General features: G+C 44.2%; 14 protein-coding genes and 1 non-coding gene across 15 annotated transcripts; 8 read left to right on the top strand and 7 right to left on the bottom strand.

The window, feature by feature from the left end:
* Positions 1-837: 837 nt before the first annotated feature.
* On the bottom strand, positions 838-2,553 carry CYBJADRAFT_125374 (uncharacterized protein; the record flags this gene model as incomplete). Its single annotated transcript, XM_020212587.1, has 1 exon — positions 838-2,553. One exon carries the CDS (start codon positions 2,551-2,553, stop codon positions 838-840), a length of 1,716 nt encoding a protein of 571 aa, XP_020071664.1.
* Positions 2,554-4,297: 1,744 nt separating this feature from the next.
* On the top strand, positions 4,298-6,416 carry CYBJADRAFT_166423 (Zn(II)2Cys6 transcription factor). Its single transcript, XM_020214479.1, has 3 exons — positions 4,298-4,507; positions 4,536-4,600; positions 4,663-6,416. The coding sequence occupies exons 1-3, from the start codon at positions 4,485-4,487 to the stop codon at positions 6,354-6,356; spliced, it is 1,782 nt and encodes a 593-aa protein (XP_020071663.1). The 5' UTR covers positions 4,298-4,484; the 3' UTR covers positions 6,357-6,416.
* A 1,379-nt stretch (positions 6,417-7,795) lies between these two features.
* CYBJADRAFT_125327 (MFS general substrate transporter) lies at positions 7,796-9,478 on the top strand (the record flags this gene model as incomplete). The annotated part of the gene is made up of 1 exon (XM_020212586.1): positions 7,796-9,478. One exon carries the CDS (start codon positions 7,796-7,798, stop codon positions 9,476-9,478), a length of 1,683 nt encoding a protein of 560 aa, XP_020071662.1.
* A 348-nt stretch (positions 9,479-9,826) lies between these two features.
* Positions 9,827-10,222, top strand: CYBJADRAFT_183330 (endosulfine family protein). Its single transcript, XM_020217073.1, has one exon. The coding sequence runs from the start codon at positions 9,853-9,855 to the stop codon at positions 10,150-10,152; it is 300 nt and encodes a 99-aa protein (XP_020071661.1). The 5' UTR covers positions 9,827-9,852; the 3' UTR covers positions 10,153-10,222.
* Positions 10,223-10,242: 20 nt separating this feature from the next.
* On the bottom strand, positions 10,243-11,362 carry NSG2 (Nsg2p). The gene has a single exon (XM_020214478.1). It carries the CDS (start codon positions 11,109-11,111, stop codon positions 10,317-10,319), a length of 795 nt encoding a protein of 264 aa, XP_020071660.1. The 5' UTR covers positions 11,112-11,362; the 3' UTR covers positions 10,243-10,316.
* Positions 11,363-11,406: 44 nt separating this feature from the next.
* On the bottom strand, positions 11,407-12,335 carry CYBJADRAFT_166419 (uncharacterized protein). The gene has a single exon (XM_020214477.1). It carries the CDS (start codon positions 12,142-12,144, stop codon positions 11,455-11,457), a length of 690 nt encoding a protein of 229 aa, XP_020071659.1. The 5' UTR covers positions 12,145-12,335; the 3' UTR covers positions 11,407-11,454.
* Positions 12,336-12,742: 407 nt separating this feature from the next.
* Positions 12,743-13,212, bottom strand: CYBJADRAFT_166418 (uncharacterized protein). The gene has a single exon (XM_020214476.1). It carries the CDS (start codon positions 13,197-13,199, stop codon positions 12,852-12,854), a length of 348 nt encoding a protein of 115 aa, XP_020071658.1. The 5' UTR covers positions 13,200-13,212; the 3' UTR covers positions 12,743-12,851.
* Positions 13,213-13,440: 228 nt separating this feature from the next.
* On the top strand, positions 13,441-14,220 carry CYBJADRAFT_136350 (21 kDa subunit of NADH dehydrogenase). Its single transcript, XM_020213139.1, has 2 exons — positions 13,441-13,508; positions 13,576-14,220. The coding sequence occupies exons 1-2, from the start codon at positions 13,479-13,481 to the stop codon at positions 14,107-14,109; spliced, it is 564 nt and encodes a 187-aa protein (XP_020071657.1). The 5' UTR covers positions 13,441-13,478; the 3' UTR covers positions 14,110-14,220.
* Positions 14,221-14,340: 120 nt separating this feature from the next.
* CYBJADRAFT_183326 (uncharacterized protein) lies at positions 14,341-15,942 on the bottom strand. The gene is made up of 4 exons (XM_020217072.1): positions 15,577-15,942; positions 15,372-15,523; positions 14,852-15,024; positions 14,341-14,785 (listed from the first exon to the last, which is right to left on the bottom strand). The coding sequence occupies exons 1-4, from the start codon at positions 15,847-15,849 to the stop codon at positions 14,391-14,393; spliced, it is 993 nt and encodes a 330-aa protein (XP_020071656.1). The 5' UTR covers positions 15,850-15,942; the 3' UTR covers positions 14,341-14,390.
* Positions 15,943-16,066: 124 nt separating this feature from the next.
* ASI2 (Asi2p) lies at positions 16,067-16,860 on the top strand. The gene has a single exon (XM_020214475.1). It carries the CDS (start codon positions 16,149-16,151, stop codon positions 16,737-16,739), a length of 591 nt encoding a protein of 196 aa, XP_020071655.1. The 5' UTR covers positions 16,067-16,148; the 3' UTR covers positions 16,740-16,860.
* Positions 16,861-17,521: 661 nt separating this feature from the next.
* CYBJADRAFT_166412 (Zn(II)2Cys6 transcription factor domain-containing protein) lies at positions 17,522-18,891 on the top strand. Its single transcript, XM_020214474.1, has one exon. It carries the CDS (start codon positions 17,905-17,907, stop codon positions 18,859-18,861), a length of 957 nt encoding a protein of 318 aa, XP_020071654.1. The 5' UTR covers positions 17,522-17,904; the 3' UTR covers positions 18,862-18,891.
* A 248-nt stretch (positions 18,892-19,139) lies between these two features.
* AAH1 (adenine deaminase) lies at positions 19,140-20,479 on the top strand. Its single transcript, XM_020214473.1, has one exon. It carries the CDS (start codon positions 19,241-19,243, stop codon positions 20,294-20,296), a length of 1,056 nt encoding a protein of 351 aa, XP_020071653.1. The 5' UTR covers positions 19,140-19,240; the 3' UTR covers positions 20,297-20,479.
* Positions 20,328-21,887, bottom strand: CYBJADRAFT_125248 (uncharacterized protein; the record flags this gene model as incomplete). Its single annotated transcript, XM_020212582.1, has 1 exon — positions 20,328-21,887. The coding sequence occupies one exon, from the start codon at positions 21,885-21,887 to the stop codon at positions 20,328-20,330; it is 1,560 nt and encodes a 519-aa protein (XP_020071652.1).
* A 2,167-nt stretch (positions 21,888-24,054) lies between these two features.
* On the top strand, positions 24,055-24,146 carry CYBJADRAFT_t64. Its single transcript has one exon. It is a non-coding gene; the product is annotated as a tRNA-Arg (tRNA).
* A 730-nt stretch (positions 24,147-24,876) lies between these two features.
* On the bottom strand, positions 24,877-25,770 carry CYBJADRAFT_161120 (uncharacterized protein; the record flags this gene model as incomplete). Its single annotated transcript, XM_020213587.1, has 1 exon — positions 24,877-25,770. One exon carries the CDS (start codon positions 25,768-25,770, stop codon positions 24,877-24,879), a length of 894 nt encoding a protein of 297 aa, XP_020071651.1.
* Between the last annotated feature and the right edge of the window lie 853 nt (positions 25,771-26,623).

Here is a 26,623-nt window from a genome sequence, read left to right as displayed (position 1 = left end):
TGGAAGTTTGTCGAGGAGAACAGAAGGGTCCTTGAGAGTTAAGCGTTGTACTTTTATCGGAAATTTAGGCCCGGTGCCATTCGCTTCTTTAAGATTACAGTACAGTTTATATTATATAGACATATGTATTGGTTTTTATATATATGTTTATTGTTATAATGGATCTATAATGTAAAACTAACTCGTGCCCGTGATTTTAAATGCTCTCGCCTGTTGACCCTGGCACTTAGCCAGGCTTACCAGCTGAGAGAGCTGTGAGGCTTGGTGTCCAGGTGTCCAGGTGTTAAGAATATTCGTACAATACTATACCGACAGGGATATAGTTCAAATGATAGAGCTATTTAATTTGATAAGCTAGAAATGTAATAGATATTTTGTTTATAATCTTAGCTATTTAGTGGTAGCACTTACGAGCATATTTGATGTAGAGAGAGAAGAATGTTTGCCAATTATTCTGAAAAGTTCATAATTTAAATTTTGTGATATAAAATAAAGATGATATTTTTTTGTTGACCAAATAATCGATTTATTACTTTCTAATATAATATGATCTAACTCACTTAATTATTTATCAGTGAACTACTGAGTATTTATAATGTTAATAACCTTCAGCTAAAACCGTCTAATTAGCATAATTTATGGGCAGATATCAGACGTTTTTAAAGAGCTCCATAAGCTCTGGATTGAGATTCTAAAAATCGTGCATCAAGTAACATCAGTACACCACACCTGAAGATGCAGTCTCTATGTAGTGTAAACCATGTTATGTTACAAGTTGGCGTACGTGAAATAAGTAACATATTGAGCTCTATTGATATGAAATGAAGAATAAACCATCTACGCCTTCAAGGCGTCACGAACGACGATACCCGCTTTCAATGCATCCTCTTCAGTGTAACGTCTACCAGCCAATGTCAAACCGACTGGCAACCCATCTGCTTTATCAGCATCGTACAACCCATACTCATAAGCTTCATATTCATTTCTTGGCTGTATCTCTTCAGGGGTATCCAACTCTTTTGAGGCAAAGACACCGGAAGGAAAGGTAACACATGTGTAATCCAACAAGTTCCACAAGGCAGTGTAACCCCAGTATTTAACAGTAGATGGCTTTGGTGCTACACCAACGTAAGTTGGGGCAAGCACGAAATCAACACCTCTTTTGTTGAATAATTCCAGGTACTCTTGACGAAGAACTTCTCTAGAATTGGTGTAGAACTGTTGTTCAACAGCGGTGAGACCTCTATCACCCTTACCCATACGCAAGAAGTAGTCTGTTAAAGGAGCAAGTGGCTCTCCAGAGACTGCCAATCTGTTAACTGCAGCGTAGTTACCATCAGCAGTGTATGCAGTGTAGGCAATTTCGACAGCTTCATAGACTCTATGTGGTTCCCAAGTGACAATGTTGACACCTGCAGCTCTTAACTTCTGTTCAACCTCTTTCAAGGCACGAAGCACGGGTGGATGTGGCTTCACGACACCATCATCGTAGCAAATACCAATGGTCAACTCCGAAGGCTTTGGGGTCTCTAGCTCTCTCCATTCAAGTGGAAGACATGCAACATCCTTTGTCCAAGGCTTCTTGGAAGCATAAGCAGACATGAATAACTCCAGGTCTTCAGGAGAGTTGGCCATTGGACCTAGAGAGCCACCGATAATTTCATTGTAGGTGTCCTCTGGTGCTGCAATCACACCATCAAGGGAAATGATTTTGTTAGAAGGCTTCAAGCCCCAAATACCATTGAAGGCAGATGGAGAGCGGATTGAACCACCAATATCTGAGCCAACACCCAATGGTGAACCCTTCATCCCAATCAATGCTCCTTCACCAGAGGATGATCCTCCAGGAGACATTGATATCTTGTAGGCATTTCTTGCGCGGCCAGTGATATTGTTGATCGAGTCCAGGTGCATCAAGCATTGCGGCTCTGAAGTTCTAATATAAAACACTGCACCGAGATCGTAAAGGATTTGGTTAGTTAGAGAGAACTCTGGAGACACGTTTCCAAGTAAAGAGACATATCCCGCGTGTGTGACACGGCCCTTATAATTGTAGTGCTCCTTTAATGATAATGGAATGCCGTGCAATGGACCAACCAATTGACCTGTTGTCTCGTAGTACGAATCGAGTTCCTGAGCTCTTTTCAGACCATCTTCAAAGAAGATATCCATGGCGCAATTGGTTAACTGATGTGCAATTGTTGCTCTCTTGATGAATGCTGTAAGAACTTGAACAGCACTGAGCTCCTTTTCCTTGATCTTCTTTGCGAGCTCAACAGCAGTGAGCTCAGTAATCGCCAAAGACTTTGGATCAAGGATCTTTGCAGGAACCTCTGTGGCATTGAAGTCAGCGGTGTCGAGATCACCTTCTGGTAAGAACTCCTCCGGCACGAGGTATTCTTTTGGAATAGCATCATCACGTGCCTTAATGTAGGAGTCGATCAATGGGACCCAATCCCTCTCGTAGCGTTCTTGATCTCCTTTATAGGCGGTAGGCTCTTTCGAGACCAGTTTCTCAGTTTTGTGATCGAATTGAACTTTAGAGGTTGTCATTTGAGCGAGGATGGGATAGTGATGCTCCAATATCATCAAAAGCTGGGGTACTGAGTCCGTTAGGGGATTTTGTTTGTATTTATACACCTCCTACAAGTGTTTATTTACGCCTTACGCGCGCTCCTAGAAGGTACTTGATTTGGAGCGCCTCAAGCCAAACGTTGTCGCATACTTGAGAAAGATTAGGAACCATACCGTTGGTTTGGTATTCTCATATCGGTGAGGTTTCCCTAGCCGAACTGGCTACGTTCTTATCAACCCGTTGGTGTTGGGCCTGTATGTAGCGCTGAGCTATCATTTTCTGTATCGGGTAATGCGCTTAAGCTTTGAGCTGCACTATCAATCTCCATGGTTTTGCAGCTGAATATGACATCACTGGCCGGAAATTATCAAGGAAAGAAGTAACAGCCATCACGAAAAAACATCCATGTGATATGTGGAATTGCGGATGGAAAGAGCCACGGCTCAGTGTCAATGGCAATGCTGTAGCTGCCACTGAGCACCTGTTGATATCGCTGTTCAACTCTGAGTCCTCTACTGCATCATTTGATTACCACAGCCATGCTTGTTAGAACTTCCCGATTCAGAGAGGTATGCTGGACGCAAAGGCGCGCATATCAACAAGATCACAGCCTGATTCTTTACATAAGCGATGGGTACACTGGGGTTTTCGTTTATAGAGCTGACTAGATGATAGGCCAGTGTAGTGAGCTAGCCTTCGAAACCAACAAGATGTTTGGATGTTTAACACCAACGCATATAGGCGCGAAATAAGGAGCCAAAGCGTATCAATGATGTAACCGGGGAGGGGTTGGCTTATCTGGTGATTGGGATCCTGGTCCGTCGCGCCCACTGGTGGCACTCAGTTGTGCACTCTGAATCCAAGAGGTCTCCTAGAGCCACCGTGACCACTATGATCACTGTGACCACTATGACCACTATGACCACTGTGACCACTGCGACCACTGTGACCACCACTCCACCAACTAGCCCTCCCTCTGCCGTCCGCCATCCCATCCCGCAAGTGAAACAGGCGCCATCTGTCTACACGCTGATTGACACCATACACCCGAACATTCACCATAAGTAGCCTGTACTGTACCGGGAATCGCACACCTTGCGGAACCGGAAACCGAGCAGTAATACGCGTATATAGTCATCCCATCACTCACAAGGTGCTGGGACCAGTGCCATGCTCTTATCAGCTTATCGCCCCCTGAACTGCCCATACTGTTGTTCCTCGATGCTAAGTCCTGGTTCTACCGACTATCACCGAGCTACAGCGCACTCCCCGAGTAACCGGTGGCCGGATTAACTGCTGGAGCACTCCCGGCGCACTCCCAGCGCACCCGTAGTGGCCTACGCTTTCGAGCTGTGAACCTACAGTCCATATACATGAGCGATGGCACGATCCGCGTTTCCAGCCCTGTACAGTGGTAGAAGAAGCTGTGTTCCACGCCCATGCGACGAGATTCATCGCCAGGGAAGAAGAAATTTGACGGCCAAGCTTTCCACGGTGGTGCCTCCAAGGTGACGGCGTCCCAGGGTATTTGTCAGCACACAACCACGCACACACCCACGCACACACCCACGGTATCCGTCGTATGGCACTTGGTACCCACGCATCACAAAATTCTTCCAGACACACCGTTGATGCAACCCTGCGCGTCTAAAAAACAGTGGGACACCGACAACACACGCCAAAAAGGGTCAAGAGACAAAATGTTCTCCCGAACAGCTACATTTTTGACACTGGCCAAAACCACGTTGTCCAAGCCGAATCACAGGGCTCACTGATCCACCTGTACACTGTTTGCAGACCAGATAGTGGGATATTACCCGTGGTGTTTTTATGCGCAGATAAGGTTGCGACAAGGCCAATAGATTAATACTGCTAAGGAGGGAGAAGCACACTGAGAGAAGAGGGAGAGATGACGTCTGCTCCTGACAAGACGTATATAAACTCTCTTGAAATTTGATAGGCCGGACCTCAAGGCAAAGACGAAAAGAACAGCGGTGAAGAGGTCGAGAAACGGATGCTTCAACTGTGAGTGCAGTGGCTCAGTTCTTATCGTGGAGTTTGTACTAACAAGGCGAACCAAAATGTAGGCCGCAAGCGGAAGAAGAAGTGCGACGAAGTTAGACCGTCGTGCTCTACTTGCACGGCGAGATGTATCGAATGTATCTGGCCGCAGGGCAAGGAGAAGCTACCCAAGGAGTATAAGATACCGCCGGCGAACCCAAAGCTCCGTAAGGAGAGGAAGGTGCCCTTCGAAGTGATACCATACAACGCCCCGAAGCCTTCAAAACACACTGAGCGTGAATCGCAGTGGTCGGAGACGCCGCTCTCTGATTTGCCGCTGTTGCTATCCACGGTGAAGTCACCGTCACCTGAAGAGTACGAATCACTCGACACCGAGACGTGTATGGTGGTTTCGAGAAATGGACCTGACCAGATAATAAACAACGTGATACAGACTCCGCCACTGACGTTGCGTCCATCACAGAGGCAACTATTTATAGATGTCTGTGTGAACGGATTCATCAAGTCGTTGGGACCTCAATATACCCACCCACTGTTAACAACAAGTGCGACTTTCACACCTCTGATATCTCGTAATAAAGTGATTGAGAACGTGGCTGAGGCCTGCGGTTGTGCCTTCCTCAGCTGGTCTAATCCAGATCTTACTGAGCTCAGTTTCAAGAAGTACAGGACTGCAGTGACAGTCTTGATGAAGTACGTGGATAGCAAGCCGATAGTTAAAGAAGATGAGATTTGGCTGGGTGCTGCTTTCCAAATGCTGTGTTTGGGTGCTAAGATCACTTGGAATTGTGACAACAAGATCTGTGTTACTAACTTGAAGAACTCTTACAAACTCATAAAGGCCAAATTACAAAGAAGACAGAGGAAGTTGCAACAGGAGAGGCTCCAAGGTCCCAAATTACCCAATGACGGTATGTTTCAGGACATCACGTCGGATAGCCTCAAACTGGAGGTGAGAAACACTTTGATTGGTTATGAAACTGCTCGGAAAAGTGCTCTTTTTGAAAAGCAATTCGAAAGAATGTTTGTAGAGAGCTTTATCTACAATTTTTCAGTCACGATTCTCACAACTGATGACATCATGGGTTTGCCTAACGTGTTTGAGGTATTTGACACGTTGAAATCATACGTCAAGACACCGCTATTCAGCTGTGATGTGGTTTGGATGAATAACCCAGTCCTGGGAGCAGCTTTTGATGCATTTGAGCTTGCTGCCAAGGCCTCGTACTTATTGAGAACTGAACGTACACCTTGGTCGGTAGCTTGTGCGATGAGACTGTTGGAAGTTACCAAAGTTCACAAACTACCGGTTATTCCGCCAGAAATCCGTTGTGATGAACAAAAATTCGCCAACTTGAATGACTCTGTTAATATTGCCGACATTGTTATTAGAACTGCGAAGATTGTGCTTCGTAAAGTCCTTGATCCTGCTCTATCTGAGTATGACCCTGAAGTTCAAAAGGATGTTGACCATGTTCTTTCATGCTTGTTGCATATACCGGCACACTCGCCGATATGGGTCATCTCAACTTGGCCCATGTTCATCACTGGACTGAGTACGATCGATCTGAACCAAAGGGAGTGTATAATGAATGTCTTGTTCAATGCCGCAGAGTTGATTCACGGACGGTGTATCAGTTCAATAATCGACCTATTGCACCTCAGTTGGGGCTTGGGAACTAGAACCAGTCTGAATAGTCCATTAACGGGACTCGATGTGTTGCTGGATCCTCAGCTTTTGTCCACAGTATTTCTATAACGATTGAATGACGTGTTGATTTAGGAGAAGAAGGTGTAGGTATCATATATCTCAATATGGAGCTAGAAAACAGAGTAGCGAGTAGCTAAAGGCACATTCAACACTACAACTCTCAGTAATTGAAGAGTAACTGCATGCAAAATCCTGTCAACTAGTTTTAGGCGCAAGCGACGAGAACGACCCAATTAATTATTGTACATTTCTTTAGATAGGCGACCGCTATGAGATAGGAGTCGATCTTCTGATCCATGGAGACAAAAAACACGCATTCATGAGATTCAGTATTGCAATTTTGATTTAACTCACATGGACGAAGTACTCTACATGGTGCTTGCGTGTCTCAAGAGTTCGGGAATCTATAGTCAAGATAACGGCTGAGAGTGTCGGCAGCCGATAGTCATTTGGCAAGGCATCAACAAAAGGAGAGATTTTAGCCGATCAAACACCAACATTCCTATGTACATGTAGATGTGTAGAGGCAAGTGGTATGATTGATTTTGACCACTTTCATCGTTGATATGCAGTACGAGCTGGTATCCAAACGTCTAAAATAGTCAGAGATCAGTCGGCTATCTTTCGAAGATTAGATAAAGCCTTGTACTGAGCGTCAACACCGTCGTGACTACAATCACATGGTCCATCCACCTCCCAGAATCTACGTTCTCCAGGGCGTGCTAGGAAACTCTAGCACACAGGCCAGTGTTCTTACACCAGTAAAATGCCCATCTAAGCCAAAAGAGAAACGGATCAATGACACCAAGAGCCCGTGAATTCCTGTCTCACCACAGAGACCGAGTACGTGCTAATGCTGATAAGACGAAGCTTCCAAAAGCCAAGGAAATCAAACATCCCTGACAATAGATACACTGTAATGGGCCATGTAAATAGGCAAAATGCGCACCGCACACACATACATACGTACGTAGGTACATACAGAACCTACAGATCATTAATTGATACAGCTACCCATGCAAAACCCCAGATGCTTCCTTGAAACTCGCCACCACCCGCCGCTGGCCTGCTGCTGAACCACTCTTTCGCTCAAAATGGATAGTGCTTCCCAGTGCTCATCAACAACCAGGCCCACATACTACGGACTTTTATGGATTGCCGTGGTGAAAAGGAAAGCCTTTTCGCTAAAATAACCCCGGCTTATCGTGGGATTGCGGTGAATCGGCGTCACCCTAACAATTTTTTGCATTTTCCTTCTCTTGCTGCTTAACATGTTTAATCGCCTTTATCTTGCCTCAGCCTTACGGGTCAATTTATGCACTTTCTCGACGTGGAAGTGGAATTGTGATCATCATACAGGCGATTTCTTTATCAACAAGCTCATCTAGTACCAATACAAGTGTTATAAAAGAGTAGGCGATCCCATCCAGCTTGTCGCAATCATAATGACGATTATCGCAGAGAATTTTGTACGACCTAGCAACGAAATGACAGGCCAGACCATCAACTACGACGCTATACCGGGCAACACAAACCTTGTGGACCTCGACGGCAGCATGGCTGCCCGTCACTCGTCAGGGAACAAGAAGATTGTGCTGATTCCCACGCCATCTGACGACCCAGATGACCCGCTGAACTGGACTCCGCGCCGTAAGTGGATGTCGATGTTTTGTGTTGTTGTTTACACTTATGGTGTTGGTATCCCTTCTGCTGCTATCTACTCTGTTTTGACTAATATCTCAGCGAAGACCGGTATCTCACTTGGTGATTTGAACTCGGGTACCGGTTACATGTTCCTGTTCTTTGGCCTGGGTTGTATGATCTTCCAGCCTCTGGCCTTGCAGTATGGTAAGAGACCAGTGTACCTGTTCAGTGTTCTCGCCACCGCATTGGTGTGTATTTGGTCTCCATATTGTAAGACGAATGCCGAGTGGATTGGTTCTAAGATTCTCCAGGGATTTGTTGGTGCTCCAATTGAGTCCCTGTGTGAAATCTCTGTTTCAGACATCTTCTTTGAACATGAAAGGGCCACTGGTATGAGCATATATGGACTTGCCCTGCTTACATCAAACTACATCGCTCCGGTGGTGGCAGGCTTCATCACTAACGGCATGGAATGGGAGTGGGTGATGTATTTCTGTTCCATTTGGGGAGCAGTGGCGTTCATCTTTCTGTTTTTGTTCATGGAGGAGACCAACTACAACAGAAAAGTCAACCCTGTAAAGGTGCTTGAAGCTATAACTTCCATCGATATGGTTGCCGAAAGTGATATGAATGTCTCTTCAGATAACGAGAAAATAAATCCAGTTCTTTCAAACAAGACGGTGGAAGAAAGATTAGGGAATATCAACGAAAACTTTGACACCTCTGACGAAGTTGAATATCCGAAAACTTCTTCAAGAACCTGGGTAGAAAAAATGTCCTTTACGCATGGTCTTAAGAGCAAGTTCCTCCTACCTCATTATCTTCTTGGTCCATTCAAAATGCTTTTCTTTCCATCTGTCCTCTGGGCTGGGTTTGTTTATGGTTCCTCTTTGGTTTGGTTTAACCTGTTGAATGCTACTGCCGGTATGATTCTGACCGCTCCTCCATACAACTTTTCTCCATCTATGGTTGGTTTGTCCTACATTTCCCCAACAATCTTTTCATGTGTATTCTTCTTCCTCTCAGGTGCTTTGTCTGACTGGATGAAGGTGTTTTTCGCAAAGAGAAGACCTGATGGTCTCTCATACCCGGAAGATAGACTTTGGATTCTGATCATATACATGGTTCTAGGGTTCCTGGCTTCAATTGGTTGGGGTGTGGGTGCGTACTATGAGAAGCACTGGATGCTTCTTGTGATCTCCATGGGTGTGCTCGGTGGATGTGGTATATTTGGTGTTGCTGCTGGTGTCACGTACTGCTCTGATTCCTACCACGAACTTGATACAGAAGGTATGGTGGTTGTGATTGTTATCAGAAACCTGATGTCCTTTGCCTGTTCTTACGGTTTGACACACTGGGTCACAAACATGGGGTTGAAGAACGCATTCATCTCCTCTGCTTGCATCTTGTTGTTCTGTAACGGGACTTTCCTCATTATGAGATACACTGGTCCATACTGGAGAAATAAGACCAAGCACCTCTACTGGAAGTTTGTCGAGGAGAACAGGAAAATTCTTGAAGATTAAACGTATTTTATCGAAGGGCCCTGGTGGCAATTTTTAGAGCACAATAAAGTATTTATTTCACAGTACAAGCTAATTATTCGTTTGATGTATTCATTGGTGCTTGTTCGTACATAAGTAGCTGTAAAACCAGATCTCATCTCTGCCCAGCTGCTAAGTACTGATTGCATAAATCGGTGCAACCCTTACATCCAAACACCAGATGTAAAGAAAGGAGGGGTCGCCACAGATCAGGTGCCCCAACCAACATCCCAACACCACATTTGCCATTGCCCCTTGTCCCCCCCTTTACGCCATAGAAAATTGAGGCCGCCTCTCTGGGTCATCTCCAAGTGATGATAATGATGAGGAGAAGGCCTTGAACCAGCACTACAAGGATGCCTGATAACGACGTTGACATTTCTAAACTGACACCACAAGAACAGAAGCTTTATAAGCTGTATGGAAAACTCCCTTCAAGGACCGAATTAATCTCACACAAGCTACAGGAGCGCAAGTATTTTGACAGCGGAGATTATGCCCTTAACCAAGCTGGTGTGAAGGACATCAATTCCAGATTGAGCAATAGACACCTGAACCCAGAGATGATATCGAGGATCAATAGAAACTCTGTGAGTGGACAAGGCTCTGCTCCAAAGAGTTCGCTGGAGAACGAGGCGAAGCTGGATGACAAGTGAAGTGTCATACATATACGATATCAGAGGAGGGAAGACAATAGGTAAATTGGCACTGAAATTGAATAGTAGTTTTCAATCATCACAGCAACGCTCTTTTTCTATATATGTTAAATGACCTGATTAAATGAATTAAATGATCTTGTCCAGTTATGTAGGTATCATGATTACAAAATCCACTGTTCATTGAAGAGGTATCTTCCAACCTTACCAAAGATGATGACACCAAAGAAGTAGAAGTTTCCTAACCACAGCATAGTGGCGATGAATTCCAGGTCCTTGTAAAAGGCCACTGGGAGTCCCTCCACGACAGCCACTGAAATTGAAGCCAAGGATCCAATCAGCGTACCTGTAACGATACCAGCGGTTGTACCATCCAACAAGAACCAAAGGCACGGACTCAACATTGACCATGCCACCGCAGCTTGAATTGAAGAAGTCCATTCGATTTTTCTCACTGCAAACACAACACCTAGGAACGCGACAGCGGATGGGATGATGTTGGAGCTGTCAAGGACACCGTTACTCTTCGACGATGACTTGAAGACGTACTTGTCAAACACAGGCAACAACACTCCAAAGAATACACCTTCGATGGCGTAGAGCAGCGGTGTCGATGCCCTGCCACCAAGAATGCTGTTGATGATGTTATAGCCAATGTTCAAAGGCTTTGAGGCCAACTGCGGTACCAGAATGTGGTTGTCATGGATATGTTGGCCAACTTGGTTATACAAGAGACCTAATGATCCAAGCACTGTTAAGCTGAAGGCTATATGTAAAACACGGTACAAGCAGGATGTCTTCTTCCTGTGGATCAGCTCCGGCTCATCGTTGTGTTTACCCAGGTTGGCGGAGAGCTCCTCGTACAAGTCGGTGTAGCTCTCGTCGTTGCCATTCTCGTATATGGATGACAACCCTGGCGCTGTCAAATCAGTATCAGTGGATTGGTCCAATGCACTCATTCTCCCACCACTTCGTTCGTTGTTCGTATATATAAAGTCCTCAGGAGAAGATCAACAAGGCACTACCTATTTGTCCGAGTTTTTTCTGGGTTTTCCCAATAATGTTGCTTCTTCCTTCGTCTTCCAACGTCCGTTTGTACGAGCGTAAGGCTAAGGACTAAGACAAAAAAACACACGCACACAACACGTTAGGTTTTCTTCAACTGTGCGCGCTGTTACACCTTTGCTCTTAACGACACGCCAATCAAAACAATGCGAGCAACAGCGTTGGGGGGGGGGGACAGGATGGTAGTTACGTAATTGTTGTTGTCTATTCGTTTTATTAGCGATTCGGATAAGCGTTCTAGTCACTTTTAGCCTTATCCGTGCTATATAAGACTCTCTCCACGACGGCGTGGATGTATTCGTAGATATGGTAGAACGCCAACGCGAGGAGACCAACGGCTACAAAGATCTTCATTCTTTCGCTCTCTTCAACGTTGAGGAACGGATATGGGTAATGAGCCGGTGGCTTTACGAGCGCCTCCAGGATGAGCCAGTAAGCTCCTGTGAGCGTGCCAACCATGGATATGACAAACAGGAGCGGCAGTCTAAAGGCGTCGGTTCTGTTGAAGCAGTAGTCAGTTGACAGGTAGAAGACTGGGAACAGATGGATGGTGAGATCAACCTGTATAGGGATGAATTTGTCCTTGGTGACGTTCTCTGGCACGATAAGCGCCATGAAGAAGATCTTCAGCGTCCAATAGATCAGTGCAACAAGCGTTTCCAATACCAGCGAGCTTGCGTTTAGCGTGGCGTTTAGCTTCAGCGTCAGAGCGGTTGGCTTGAACAGAATCACAACGTAGTTGGAGATGATTGCAATCAACGACAATGCGAGTGACAGGTTCGTGAGGAACTGCCATGGACCACCCTCCGCCAGTTGTTCAGGTAAGGGACTCGAAGTTATGAACGAAAGACCCCACGACCCCAGTGCTAGAGCAAACGTATTCACAATGAAATAAACAGTAGATGGAAGCCTGTAATGTGCCGGCATCTTTCTTCACTCCCCGATGTTCCTTAAACCTGGCTCTTCAGTGTGCCGTTGTGCGTTGCCAACTGTTGGAGAAGCAAAGGAAAGTTTTTCCTTCTGTATTTTTGTTCTTGGTATAAAACTACAAGAAACTGTAGAGTGGATCGACCCGTTGGATGAGCTAAGCACAATTATAGGCAAGAGGAGTGGGCTCTCTCTAATTGGTATATATATAATTTGTGCTGCTGCACTCAGGTTAAACATCGAGGCACAGCGCGCACAATCTGATGTAAAATCCCCTTCGGACGTACCCATGTGGGTTTACCGAAGAACCCAAATCCGAGCGTACGAGGAGGAGGGGGGGGAGGTTAACGGCCTCATTGGTGGTATCGGACGCTACTGTTTGGAGGATTTACGTGTGGCTTCAGCTACCAGCAAGCCTCTGAATTGTGTACATCTGCAAGCACCTGGTCCAGCTTATATGGAAGCCCCGATATTGCTTCGAAGATCACATGCCCGAAGCACTGGTTTAAATGCTGGTGCCGTCTATGGCATGCAGTTAGGCAGACGAGCGATATTCCGAGAAATGACTTCTTACAGATCATATACATCAAAATCACACCTCAGAATGAATATGGGTCATTATATTTACAAAGCTTTTATCGTTAAACGTAGTCACGTGCGGTCTGGAGGTCATATACCGACCCTCTATGAATAATGTCCAGTGAGTCCTATGAGAGGAGCACAACAAAGATGATCATCAGCATTCCGAAGACAATAACAGGAGTGGGTGATAGATCCACATTTGGATCGAAATCGAACGAGGTGAAGATGGGTCCACCTATACCGACGGTGTTGGTGTTCCTGTTTATGAGCTTCTGTGTCCATGTCGGTATGTAGCTTAACAGACTTGTAGACGGGTGGTGCATCGACGATACCAGAACGCTATACGACATTAGAACAAAGAGCAGAAACCATAGCGAAAGCTTTAACCAGCTTCTGTCAAGATCAGGTATTGGTCTTATACTCTTGGGCTCTGTATGAGATATGCCATCGCGTTTCTGTTCGATGTTAGACATATCTATACCGCTTGTCTCCGTCTAAATGGTTCGCTCAAGGGTTTCTCTCCAGGATTTAAAGGGTCCCATCGATCGTCGCAAGGTTGGTGAAAATCAACCAAATGGGTGTTCGGATGGATTGGTGTTCGGATTGTCTGGTGTCCAGGTGTATTTCCCGCGAATTTCCCTTGAACCCAAAAGAACGAGGAAGGAAAAAAAGGGGAGCCAATGGAAACAATGTTGTTTGATATATTCACTCCAGTTTCAAACAAATAACAACCCTCAACAACTATTTAGAAGATGAGTGGTGGTCCTGTTCCTGTGTGGCAAGTGAGTACATTCTCCTTCTTTTTCTCCAACTGTTTGTTGAAAACGGATTAGCTAACTTTACCCTTAGAAATACACCACTGGCTCAAGGGGCATTTGGGAGAAGATTCGCCAACTGTTGGTTTTGGTTCCAAACAGATCCACTGGTAACCCACTTGTTGCTTTGTACCGTGAACCTCCTCCAGGTGCTGATCCAAACGCAAAGAGCTACAAAGATGCTGTGACTATTCCAGCCGGTGATATCAAGCAAAACAACTACTTCAAACGTGACCATCGTCGTAACTACCCAAGAATCTCCAGTTTTGACCAAACAAAGATCTCTGGATTGTTGACTCTAGGTTCAAAGCAGGCTTCAAGAGTTCTCATCGGTAACGAAGGCTATAAACAACTTGCAGTTTTCGACAAGGACAAGCATGTCTACCTGAGCTCTGTTCTCAAACAAGTTCCAGACACCGTTGTTAATGGTCAAATCCTTGGTTCTAATGGTGAACCTGTTGTTGCACCAAGTTTGAACAAAGGCTACTCATGGGACCTTGTTAAAGGTGATCATGGAATGTACACAGATGAGTACCCATGTAGACTCTTCAACACTTACAAGGCATAAGCCACCTTATATATTTATCTCTATTTATTCCATCAACCACTTATTTATATATTTTTATCGCTTTCTTTTATTTATTAAAGCATTATAAACAAAAGGATTCCCATTATATCGTACATGTACTCTTCTGTCATACTGATTGGTACTGTTGAACTTACCATAGCCATTTGCAGTACTGTGCAGTTGTTCACAACAATACCGGCCAACTGCAGCCTTTGAAACTTGAAACCATACCCATTTACCTATTACCATACATATCAGCCAAGGACAAAACAAACCTTGTCTTAACCCAATCTCATCCTCTTTGAGCCCATCGCATAACCCAAGCTAAAGCTTACAGTTACAAATATCCCAATAATAACCACTGATTGTACTGAAATTCCATCAGACAGCGTTATTGGATGGTTAGAGTTCCGATGTGAACGACTTCTCTTACCGCCACGGATGGACAACTCGATCGACGATGAATCGCTCAACTCTGTAAATGTCACTTTGGAATCGGCATGTTGTACGGTGTGCCGCCTCTGTAGTATTGTAGTTAGAGACGCAGACAAATGGTCATCATCTTCATGAGCTTGTTCATCAGCACAGACCGCCAGTAGCTCATCCATGATGCCATCTTGGTCGTGGTCGTGCTTCTCTTCGTCGTATGGATTGTTATGGAGGTCAATCCACGATTCTAGAAGGGTTCAGTTAGCACGCTAAGAGCACGAAAGGAGCGCCACATAGCGGTATTGAAACTCACCTTCAATCTTAGAGACAGAGGCAAACATCACAGAGTCATCCATCAAATTCCTAAAGTTTTCGCTCAAAGGAACCGAATCCCTCTCCACGTCCCTGTTCCACTTCTTTAGAGCAGCACTGTCGTAGCGTCTCATCACAGCCTGTTCGCAAATGTTTACCGCTGTGTCGTATATGCTGGATGTTTATTGTTCTCTGTTAGAACAATGGTGCGTTTGTCGTATTCTTTTTTGTGTGGGTGGGTGTTTGTGTATTTGTGTCATGTTTTTTGTTGCTCATCTCTGGGGGGGAATTTGTTGTTAGGAGCAGAAGTTCTTCAGCTGGCCATGGGCTCGGCCGTGGTACACCTTCAATTTAAGCGTGGGGGGGGGGGTAACATCACTTAGACGCTTTTATAACTGTAGAGATAATAGGCCAGTGCACCTGATAATGTGTTAATGCAGTGGTATGATAACCACAAGAGTAACAAGAAGGGTGCGATAGTTGGTAGTTTCCCCAATATTTGTGCCGGCTGCACCAACCACGTTAGATCAGTGGCCGTGATGAGCACATTGACAGGGTGGGCATTTGCCATAAATTGGGGATCTGATGAGAAACAGTGGTACTCAGCCTTCAGTCTAATCAGCGTAGCGTCATCTTGTTGGAGAACATCAAACTTTACAATGTCAATTGGGTCCTTCCTGTTGAGTTAGTAGCTGTTGGCGGAGAAAATAGGTCAGCATTACTCACAAGTGCACTCCAGCTAAGCTTGATATGGTTGATACTCCCCGGTGAAAGTCCTCGTACTTGATACAGTTGATCATATGCGCCATTGAAAGGGGGTGGGATATCCATAGTGATCAACTGTTTACGTTGTGTCTCGTTGAAATCCAGTGGAATTATGGAGTCGTTCAACAACAGACTCGTCCCGCTGGTCTGTGAAGGTACGATGAACACCGTGGATTCAAGATTGGCCAATACAGTAAGGGAATAGTAGAAAATGCATATCAAGTGGTACAACATCTCCTTTGCAATAGCTGAGGAGTAGAACGTGAAGTACGTGAACCCCTTACAAGTGATGACTTTATCCGTCTGCCTTGTCCTTAAATTTTCTTCTTCCCTCCGCTGCGCAAGCGTAGTTTTTGTCTCCTAGGAGGGCGCGTGCTAAGGCAGACAGGCAGCCCTCCGCCCACATCCAAACATGGGAACGAAGCACAAGGTAAAAAACAAACAACCACAGCCCACGCAACACCCCATCAAACGATAATGGGAAGCTTGTCAACCGAGCACTGAGGGGAATAGAGAGTGCCACTGATACAAAGATGCCGATATTCGACTATTTCCAAAGCACTGATCCATATGAGCTTGATGAGGAGGAGAGAACGCTGCTCGTACAACTGCTACAAGAAGCGGAGGAGAATGGCGGTCTTGAACCACAACTGAATAACTTGATGAACAATTACAGAGTACAGGGTCTCGAGGAAGAACGGGGGTCTGCTCAAAAGCTCATGGATGCTTTACTCTTTGCAATATTACCCGTGCTATTTGTTAAAATACTGTCGAATTTACTAAGCGCCGCAACGTACTCTAACGATATCTTTGAAGACATTGTAAGGTTCCAGTCCATTGGCATCACCGACTTGCCAAATCATACGGATGAATGCCTTATAAACTACTTTGCCACGGTATTTATAGAAGAATGCGGCTCTGCAATAGACCTTGTCAAATGGGAGGACATGTTCAAATGGGGGATCGTCGTTCTGTACCTTACCTATTCATTACTCGTTGCGAGCTATATGGTTTTCGCCTTTGTCTTCTATTTCATGTGCTTAGTGCTCACCACTTCGAGGAGATGGGGTGAGTTGCACAAGCTGGTTTTGAACGTACTCAGAGGTGAAAGCGGTGTTTTCTGATATATGGCTGCGTTTCACATGGCGTACTTCACACATTTCATATTCATAATGCAAATTTCATAAATACACACTGTTATATCTGTATACATATACCACCTTTCTTGAATTTATGACGGCATGACGTTTCAACTGGCGTATTTTACAACGCAAATTATGCACAGTGAACGTATACTCTATTGTAACTTGTAAGTAGTTGACATCTGCAGCATAACCACTCAGGATTGAAGGCACAACGAGGCTTCAACCATGGCAAAATGGCAAATTAACGCCGCAGTTCCGCTTTCCTCTAGTTGCATGGTGTATATGCCTTGTAATATCTTGATAAACAGTGGATTGGAGTAGACCCTCTACAGGTGTTAGCTGTCACACCTTCCTCTCGTCATCAATCTGAGGAAAAAGGTACCCGTACAAGGGACGACAAGAAAGACAAGTTATTTCCCAATGCGCACACATTCTACGACGTTGAGCTTTCTCAGCAACGTTCAACGGCCATCCTTCGCTTACACAATTAAACCGTCATCTTTGTCCGGCGCCGATGTGTATTACCATAACTGTGTGCATTATTGACATGGTTGCATTACTAATTCTTGAGAGACCAACGGTGGTGGGTGGGTATCTGGTGTTTGTATGCCTAGCGTTCACTGTGTAACGGTCCAGCCCTGGGCCTTGGTTGTTGCTGTGGCTTGCATTATCGAACAAAATCGTCACATTCTTGCGAAAATCTACCTGCATGTCCGGGCGTGTATACAGTATTTTCCCCTGTCACTAGCCTCCACAGTTCGGACCAATTTGGGAAATTCATAGGAGAGTGGCTAGTGAGCTCAGCACAGTAAAGGGACAAACGGACAGATAGAGTGAACTGTGGTTAGTTATTAGGATATTGTTCGTTGTGTAGTAAAGGCGGCGTTTCTTTTTACTCGCTGGTGGGCGCTGGACATATGTAAGTTACCATGTGTGAAGAGTACCACAATTGAAGCCACATATCAGCGACGAAAGCTAAATGAATACCCTCCTTACAGACAATGTACATAATAATAAATTGTCATTTCAAGAAGTGCTGTGAATATTTAACCCTTCGTCGGTCCTGTCGATTTCCTTTATAGTCCATTTGCAGTTTGTCCTTACCGGAACGTTAGGGGGGTGTTCTAATAACATATACACACAAATGTCAACGTCAAGAAAGTCCTTTAAGCATTCGAAGAGATTCGAAAGAACACAGAAGGGATGTCTGACGTGTCGTCAGAAGAAGAAGAAGTGTGACGGTGCTAAACCAGTATGCGAAAGCTGTTCCAAGAGAGGATTGGAGTGTAAATATCCAGAGAATATCAGGATCTTCAACGTCAAGTCGTTAAAAACATCATTGGGATCCTCGTTTATAGATTCGACTTCTTCATTCCAGATCAATATGGATGCAAATTCATCAAAGAGATCCAACTCATGTGATCACGGGGATCATTTACCGAAAGAAAGTGTTCGAGACTTCTCCGCCAGTAGTCGGTCGAATTCGACAGTGTCGACACAGTACACATCAGCCCAGTCCTCAGTATCACCACCAGAAACTTCGAAAGAACACATCCATCAACAAACACCTTCCAACCGTCGGGCGAGCATTGACTTCAACGAAGAAGAAGACAGAGAAAAGCTGAAAATGCTCTCAGAAATATCAGATGTGATCCAGTCAAACAACAGAACGACAAATAGTGCGCTGTCGTTGTCAAGAAATGGGGAGTCCATCAAGCAGATATTGGATAACATTGCAATAGACGTGATAAAGAGAAGTATAGAGTCACTAAAGTATATCGATTGGGAAAAAAATTCTTCATACACCAGCAGCATATCAAGGGAAGACAACAACATATCCAACATCCATTCTCATGGTGTGATTTCTGACATGATACAGCCATCGGTATTCGCATCAGAAGGTTCCAGTTCCGCTGCAAGCACAGACAAGGACTTTGATCAGAATAACGACGCAGATGGTTCTTTGTTGCAGAATTGGAGCGTTATAATGGAAGGGTTGAAGTTTAAGCCTGATGATACTGTGCCGTTACAGTCCCATGGCCAGTCATGGCTAACAGATGTTGACGATTTTTTGAAAGTGCAGGATCACAGTTCAATTTAATAATATACAACACTCATCTGTAACGTGGAGAAACTTTCAGCATACACGCGTAGACGGAGGAAGCTGTACACCGCCAGAGCGGAAAAACAAGCATAAAACAACAAACATAACGGAATATCTTGCCGTAGGTAATCTGTAATGTTCCGTCGGTGTCCAAGGAAAAATGTTTCTTGGAAAACTCCGACGAGCGTTGAGTGCCTTACATAAAACGGAACAACTTGCAGTTTCTTTTTCTTTCTTTTTGCTGTTGTTGGGGGGATTTAGATGGTACTTAAACGGAAAAACTTTTCAACCACATCTTTTCCTCTTCCTTTTACTTTTATTCCATTATATTTCATACTCAACCACTCAAATGTCTATTCACGAGTGCTCTCAGCAAATGGAATGCTTCCTGCGTGAACTTCCAAAGTGTGAGCACCACCTCCACTTAGAAGGGACGCTTGAGCCAGATCTCTTGTTTCCATTGGCCAGTAGAAACAACATTCAGCTCCCAGATAACTTCCCGAAGACTGTCGAAGAGTTGAATAAGAGATACAGCCAGTTTGCAGATCTCCAGGACTTTTTAGACTTTTACTACATTGGAACAAATGTGCTGGTTCAGGAAGACGACTTCTTCGATTTAGCATGGGCTTACTTCCAAAGGGCCAAGAGTGACGGGCTGTGGCACTGTGAGGTGTTCTTTGACCCACAATCACATACAGAAAGAGGGATCGATCTTGACGTCGTTGTGAAGGGATTTCAAAGGGCTTGTGACAAGGCTCAAAGTGAGCTGGGTATCACAACTCAGCTCATCATGTGTCTTTTGAGACACTTGCCTTCACAATCAGGCTTAGCCACTATTGAGTCTGCAAGGGAACATATAGCGAATGGTACAATTCATGCCTTGGGGTTGGACTCTGCAGAAAAACCATTCCCACCGCAGCTGTTCTGTGACTGTTATTCTAGGGTTAAGGAGATCAACCCAAGTATCCAATTGACTGCACACGCAGGTGAAGAAGGTGACGCAGATTTTGTGACAAATTCCCTTAATCTATTGAATGTCACTAGAATAGATCATGGGATCAACTCGGTCCATGACGATATACTTATTAAGAGATTGAGCGATAATCAGACTTTGCTCACAGTCTGTCCGCTCTCCAACGTCAAGTTACAAGTCGTCAAGGATGTTTCAGAGTTACCATTACAGAAGTTGCTCGATGCCAATGTTCCATTCAGTCTAAACTCTGACGATCCCGCATACTTTGGAGGTTACATCTTAGACAACTATGTAGCCGTACACACAAGATTCGGGTGGTCTATAGACACATGGGCTCAGGTTGCCGTGAATGCTATCAACGGTTCTTGGTGTCATCAAGACCGCAAGGATGAGATACTAAGGGAAATTGCCAACGTTGTTGAGAAGCATAGACCAATTATAGAGAAAATTAGTGCATGATTAGAATATATTAAAGGACAAAAGCGATAAATCATTTAGAGATCAACTCATCGTATTGACCACCATTCAACTCTTCAAAAAACTCTGTCGTAGCACTGCTGAATCTCTTGAGACCTTCAATTAGAGCGTCATTATCACTGACTGCAGCAATCGTGGTTCTAATAAAATTACCGTTTTTGATAGTGTTCTCAAAAGTTGGATCTGCAACCATCTTGTTACCAAACACAACATCAACACCATGTCTGATGTACTTGGTCTTGAGCTTGGCCAGGATCTTTTCATAATCGTGTGGATCTTGAACCTGAGATTCAATGTTGATGTAGACAATTATGAACATACCAGCATCTGGCTCAACAACAGTGATCTGACCTTGCTTATAAGGCTGTGATGAGTATATTTCTTTCAAAAAGATATCACGTCTATACGTGTAATGTTTGGCAACTTTTGAAGACCAAGTTAACCAACCGTCAACACCGCCCCACTGTTGAATGATGTTGTTCAACAACAACTGAGAAACACCAGATGGGTGTCTTGTTGAGAGTAGAGTATGGATAAAGATTCTTCTACGTAGGTAAGGGTTTGCAGTGATAAAACCCAATCTCAAACCCGGTGCAAATAGTTTGGAATAAGTATCCAGTCTGATGACACGGCCTGACGTATCAATAGTCAAGTAAGATGGAGTCAACAGCTTCTTGTATTCTGCAGGTGTGAAATCTGGCGACTCATAAACGTTTGGTGTACCGTATTTTGGTAACACTATGTATCCGTATGGATCGTCTTCAATGATGAGGAAGTTGTGCTTCTCTGCAAGAGCATATATCTTCTTTCTCAAGCTCAGGCTCTGTGTCAAGCCAGTTGGATTTTGACCAGTTGGGATGGTGTAAAGGGCAGTTGGTTTCTTCTTATCCTTATAAGGACCAGTGGACCAATTTGTGAGCAAGTCATCCAAGTATTCTGGGTCAATACCTGGCTCACTCCCGTCCTTTATGTTAAGTTTGACCGGGATAACAGCGGTATTGTGGTTTTCAGCAGAGTTGTTGAAAGGTGTGAATGTAAATTCCTCAACAAGTATGGAGCCGCCATCTTCACAAACCAAATCTGCAACTTTGAACAAACTATCACCTGAGCCGTTAGTGATGATTACATCGTAATCATCGTACGCAGGCTTATGCAAAGTTGTGATCAATTCCTTGGAGAATTTTTGCAGCTGTGGGAAACCATCACTGTTTGAGTATTGAAACCCCTTGTGAATAGAGATTTGATCATCATTCAAAGGGTAACGATAAGTATTGACCGCTGTGTGATCTCCGTTCAACTTGTGCACCTGTTCATCCGTGTTCTTGTCAAAAGAGTTTGTGCCCGGACCTTTCACTTCGTAGTCAAAGTGCTGGAAAGGTTGATCCACCAAGTTCACGTGGATGGATTCCACGGGGAAGAACCCTTCATTTGGGGTTCCACCTCCTAGCGGAATCGGGTTCGGATGAGCCAACGGATCAGGCTTTGCATCGAAATCGTAGAAGGTCTTGAAGAACCTTTTTCTGGATCTAGCCGAGATCAGCGGAGAGAACTGCGTTTCGTAGTCTGTTGTCATTACAATCTATAGGAGAAGAAGTATAGTTAGGAACAGGGCGCTGTTGATCTGGAATTGAGGCACTTGGGCCATTTATACCAGTTTGTGGAGAGTTGATATGTAAGCAAGTGTGTGCGCGCCTGATAGGGAAAGTGCCGTAGAAAGTCTTGAGCTTTTCGGCTCTCAGTACAAATCAGGAAATCGAGCCTTGACGGGGAAGATGTCGGACTTTGAAACATAGGCGAATGAACTCTTGTCAGACAAGCAATTCCAGAAACCCTAGACGTTCATGAGTGTTAGTACCAACACGTCGCCTACACCTGTATGTGGAGCTTGTAGGAAGTACCACAGATCATGCCGGCGTGGTTGACACGCAAGCCCTATGTATAAGGGGAGGGAAGAGACATCTCGTTTGGTACAAGTTTACAATCGTAATTCAGCTGCAAGGGAGGATGAATGATGCCCAACTGGTATTAGAAAGCTCGAAATCTGTACCGTCATAGCGTCATTCCAATGACAAGTATCATCATCTCCGAGTGGAAGACGTATGGCGTCTGGAGGCAACCCCTAACCGGCTTTCCACAGCGCCTCCACCGTTGTTTCGTCATCTCCGATCCTGGACAAAAGAGCGCGATGCACACTGCTTCACACAATTAAGTGTGGTTTTTTTTTTGAGGTGCGCCGTCAAAAATCACATCTATGGCCCTAACGGACATGGCAGTACAACCACACAGCTACTACTCATCTGTTATATTTTAATCTGTATTGTATATATGATAACTAGAAACCGGAACATGTGGACGGTGGAGTGTTATTGGAAAGGAAGTGAACCCACAGTGCACATAGGAGAGCCTGACAACAAGAGCTCTCCCTTTCTCTATCAAAGATCTTATCAAACGACTGTCCGTTACCACCCCAAGTTTGTAGTGATTTGTTGTAAGCATGTAGGTACCCGCCATCTACCTGAGAAAAAGCAAAGGGCCCAGCATCACACATCGATCTATAATGTAACAGTACCTTTAGGAACCAATAATCAACAACAATAACCATGAATGGTCCCTTTGTCTGCCCACCGAGTCTGCTATTCTGTTGAACTTCTCCAACGCAGGGGTATCGGACTCTCCTGAGGGAGGCATCTCACATAGCGAGCCAACTTCTGGATTCATAACGTTTATCGTATGCGCAATGAAGTTGTTGTTGTGTAACAGCGGGAAGAATGGTGGAAGTGACATGGCGTTACGTGCTGTATATCTCTATAAATTATATGTTCCGCTCCTTGTTATCTTAGTGTTTGATACTGAACGCACAGAGTAAACCCACGCGTTTGGCTGCAACAGTTCAGACTACCACCCAGTGAATAAAAGAGACTATGATCCTTTATATATGACAAATTCGGAACCCTGTCACTGTGCCGTTTTGTGTATACGTTCGTTTATCACCAGCAACTGATTGAACGTCTCTCTCTTCTCCTCTTTGGGATTTGTTGGTAAATTTCTGCTCTCGTTTAGCAGCTCTTGTCAATTTTTGACATAATTTTCCTCTCCTACAAAAGGGCAGAGCGACAGCAGCGGACATCACCTGAACGTGTACACAAACTATTGAGGAGAACCGAATTAGGAAATTGGTGAGGGGAATAGAAACGGACGGGGAAACACTCGTTTGTGATAATTGTGGCAGTATACACGGTAAACGGGGATAGAGGGGAGGGCGCAGAAGCGGTCGGCATTTGTGGTTTGTTTCGGGTTTCCAATTTCATAAGAGGCTCAATGGAGGCATCCGTATGAGTCAATTCATTATTTGCGTATTGCTGGGAATACTAGAGCTTTAGTAGACGTTAGGAGCTCTAGACACAACACTCCATACATTTCTTGATAATACTTAATGGGTTAGCACCCATGCCACTGCAGAATTATGAGGAGTAACTGGTATATACAAGGAGACCTGTTTAATCTACTGTTTCAACATTTCATGAAATGAGAAGATATGTACCGCAGAGCTTTGCTGTACTGCTGCGGTTGAGTAGTAACATCGGAGAAGCTGAGGTAGGAGAAGGTAGGCCACACATATAGTATTACCTACACGGTATGAAGTTCAGCAAATCATCTAAAGATGGGTCCTGTGGACAATAAACAACAGTTGCTTAAAGTACCATATGGTAAATTGCGGAAACTAAAACTTTCAAGATCTGTTCCTCGTGGCCCAATGGTCACGGCGTCTGGCTACGATTCAGTAGTTACTTCTGAAACCAGAAGATTCCAGGTTCGACTCCTGGCGGGGAAGATCTCTTTTTTTTTTTCAATTTTTGGCTCGCTAATCTTCTGGTAGGAACCACATTTATTCATTACGCTGTGCATGAACCTCTCTTATCGTTACATTCTTTGATTGTCATCAAGATATCATAAACAAGTGAAAGATCACATTTCTTAAATAGTGGAATAGGATTTTGACCAGAAAGGTTCATTATTGTTAGAATTTGGGACCATGAACGGACGGCCTGAGGTGTCTCAAGTCTTACGCGCTACGCTATTTGATAAGCACCCAACGTTAAGCATAGAGCGATTGAGAGGTATATCACTCAACAAACCACTTTGAATGAGCTTAAACCAGAAGAAATTTTGATGTCGAAAGTCAAGATCGCAGGTATTAGCTACAACTTTGAAGTGTATCTAATATGATACTGTGTAAATTGTCAATATACATGACGATACATTAGGATGGAATTTGACTCGATATTGAAATACGACGCAACCTCGCCTACAGGATACGTAAACATGAAGAGAAATACAGAAGAAAAAAACCATAGAATATACAATTAGCCAGTAATTAATATAGCATATTAAAAAGCATAATCATAGAGTGGAGAGATAGTAAAAAGAAAGGAAAAAGGAAAAAGTCCTTCAAAATAAACACACCTAAGGTTACAACGAGGGGTTTCTCAAGGAATGAAAATTTGAAGCTCGACACAACCATGTACGTCTCGTCAGTGGAACAAAGACATTCAAAGATCCTATCAAGCATGGACGTCCACAGCGGTGGATACACTTTCAACGGCTTCAGAAACTTGCTCAACAATCGGAGCTGTAACTTCGTTAACTGCTGATGTAACCTCAGCAATTGTTGAACTATTTGTATTTTTACCTTCAGTGATACCCAAGGACTTCAAGGTTTCATTGTACAGCTCATGAGATGTACCCAATACAGCCCTTGGAATGGACTTGTCATTAGTCTCCAAGTTTGAGTTGTAAATCTTTGAAACGTGGATCTGTAAATCAACTGGGTACTTCTTAACGTTTTCAATCTTGGAATCAATAATTGGAACAGCGCGTTTATAAGCGGTTGTGGTTAGCTTAATCAACTTGTCAATTTCATCAGGAGATGTAACCTCCGCTGTGGCAACATCAACCGTTGACACTGGTTTTGGAAGATAAGTATCGATGGCACTTTCAAACGTTGTGTTAACAGGAGAAAGGATCGGATTAACAGCGGCAACAACAGCGGGTTTCGTAGAGGCAAACAGCTCATTGTATTTGGAAACGATAGCCGCTTTCAGACTAGCTAACAGAGCACCTGGAGTCAAATCGCCCAAATGGACTTTTTTCAAAAATGGTAAAAACTTGTCCACAACACCAATGATCAAAGAGTTCAGGATAAACTCATCAACAGAGTAATAGACCTTATAGATACCTGGCGCGTACTTAACAATGGCATCGTCATACAACTTGAGCGCTGTTTGAGCAATGAACGTAGATACTTGGTTGATTAGTTGGAATCCCAAGATGAACTCCACAGTCTCTTGAACAAAAGGATAAGAGTTGTACGAGTGAGTAACACTTGGAGACAATCTGCGTAGACGTGTCAATGGCGACTCAACGTGGTTGACTAATCTCTCCACTTGGTCAGACATTGTGAAGCTGTATGTGTGTATCTTCTTTGTTATGATAAGTAAGAAAAAAGGGAGCGGGAAGAACCTCAAGTTTTATATATTTCCTTCAACGGCAAAAAGCAGGCGAAATATCCCTTAAATAATTTTAGTGCACCAAGTGATTGTGTCAAATTTTTTGTTTGACAAAAGGCTGCTGATAATTCCGAAGCGGGACGAGGGCACAGGGGCAGGTGACGGTACTATGTGCTCACTGAGATTTCAACAATCTCACAATTAACAGGACTAGTTTCACGACGTTTTACACGAGATGGAAAGGTAAGGTTAGGTAATTGTGGTGGACATGAATGTCCTTATATAGAGACAAACAAATTAAGCGAGAAAAAGATCCAGGAAGAATCCTGGCAGTGCCGAACGTAGCGGTGGACCGCAACAGGAAGTAACCTGAAGAGTCTCTTGGTGTTATCTTTGGCAGACCACCCATGTTTAGTTCGTGATCTCATGGGTCGTATCTACCATGGACTGAGGATGGGTACTTGCCTGCATGATAGCACATACTACAGGTTCGTGGTTGTAATGTTATGCGGTGTCATTCTGAGGTGACACGGACGTGCAAAAATATAAACAAAGGTGGCTTGGAATCCTCAAGCATTAGACTAACTGCCTGTATAATACAGTTTAATCAACTTCACATGGAGGAATGACGTGCTTATCAGGGGGCTCAGCACAACGACACTACCTGTGCATATTACAGGTTATTTTTTGGGAGTCATAAAGTGGAACCAGCTGGAACTTCGAAGGTCTTGTTTATCTGTATGCTAATGCTATAATTGCGAAGAATCCCTCTTGGGCCAAGACCTCTGTGTAAATTGACCCG

Source organism: Cyberlindnera jadinii (assembly GCF_001661405.1).
Source record: "Cyberlindnera jadinii NRRL Y-1542 unplaced genomic scaffold CYBJAscaffold_3, whole genome shotgun sequence".
NCBI classification, from domain to species: domain Eukaryota; kingdom Fungi; phylum Ascomycota; class Saccharomycetes; order Phaffomycetales; family Wickerhamomycetaceae; genus Williopsis; species Williopsis jadinii.
The sequence above is the reverse complement of the archived record's forward strand: the minus strand, read 5'-3'. Positions and strand labels throughout refer to the sequence as shown.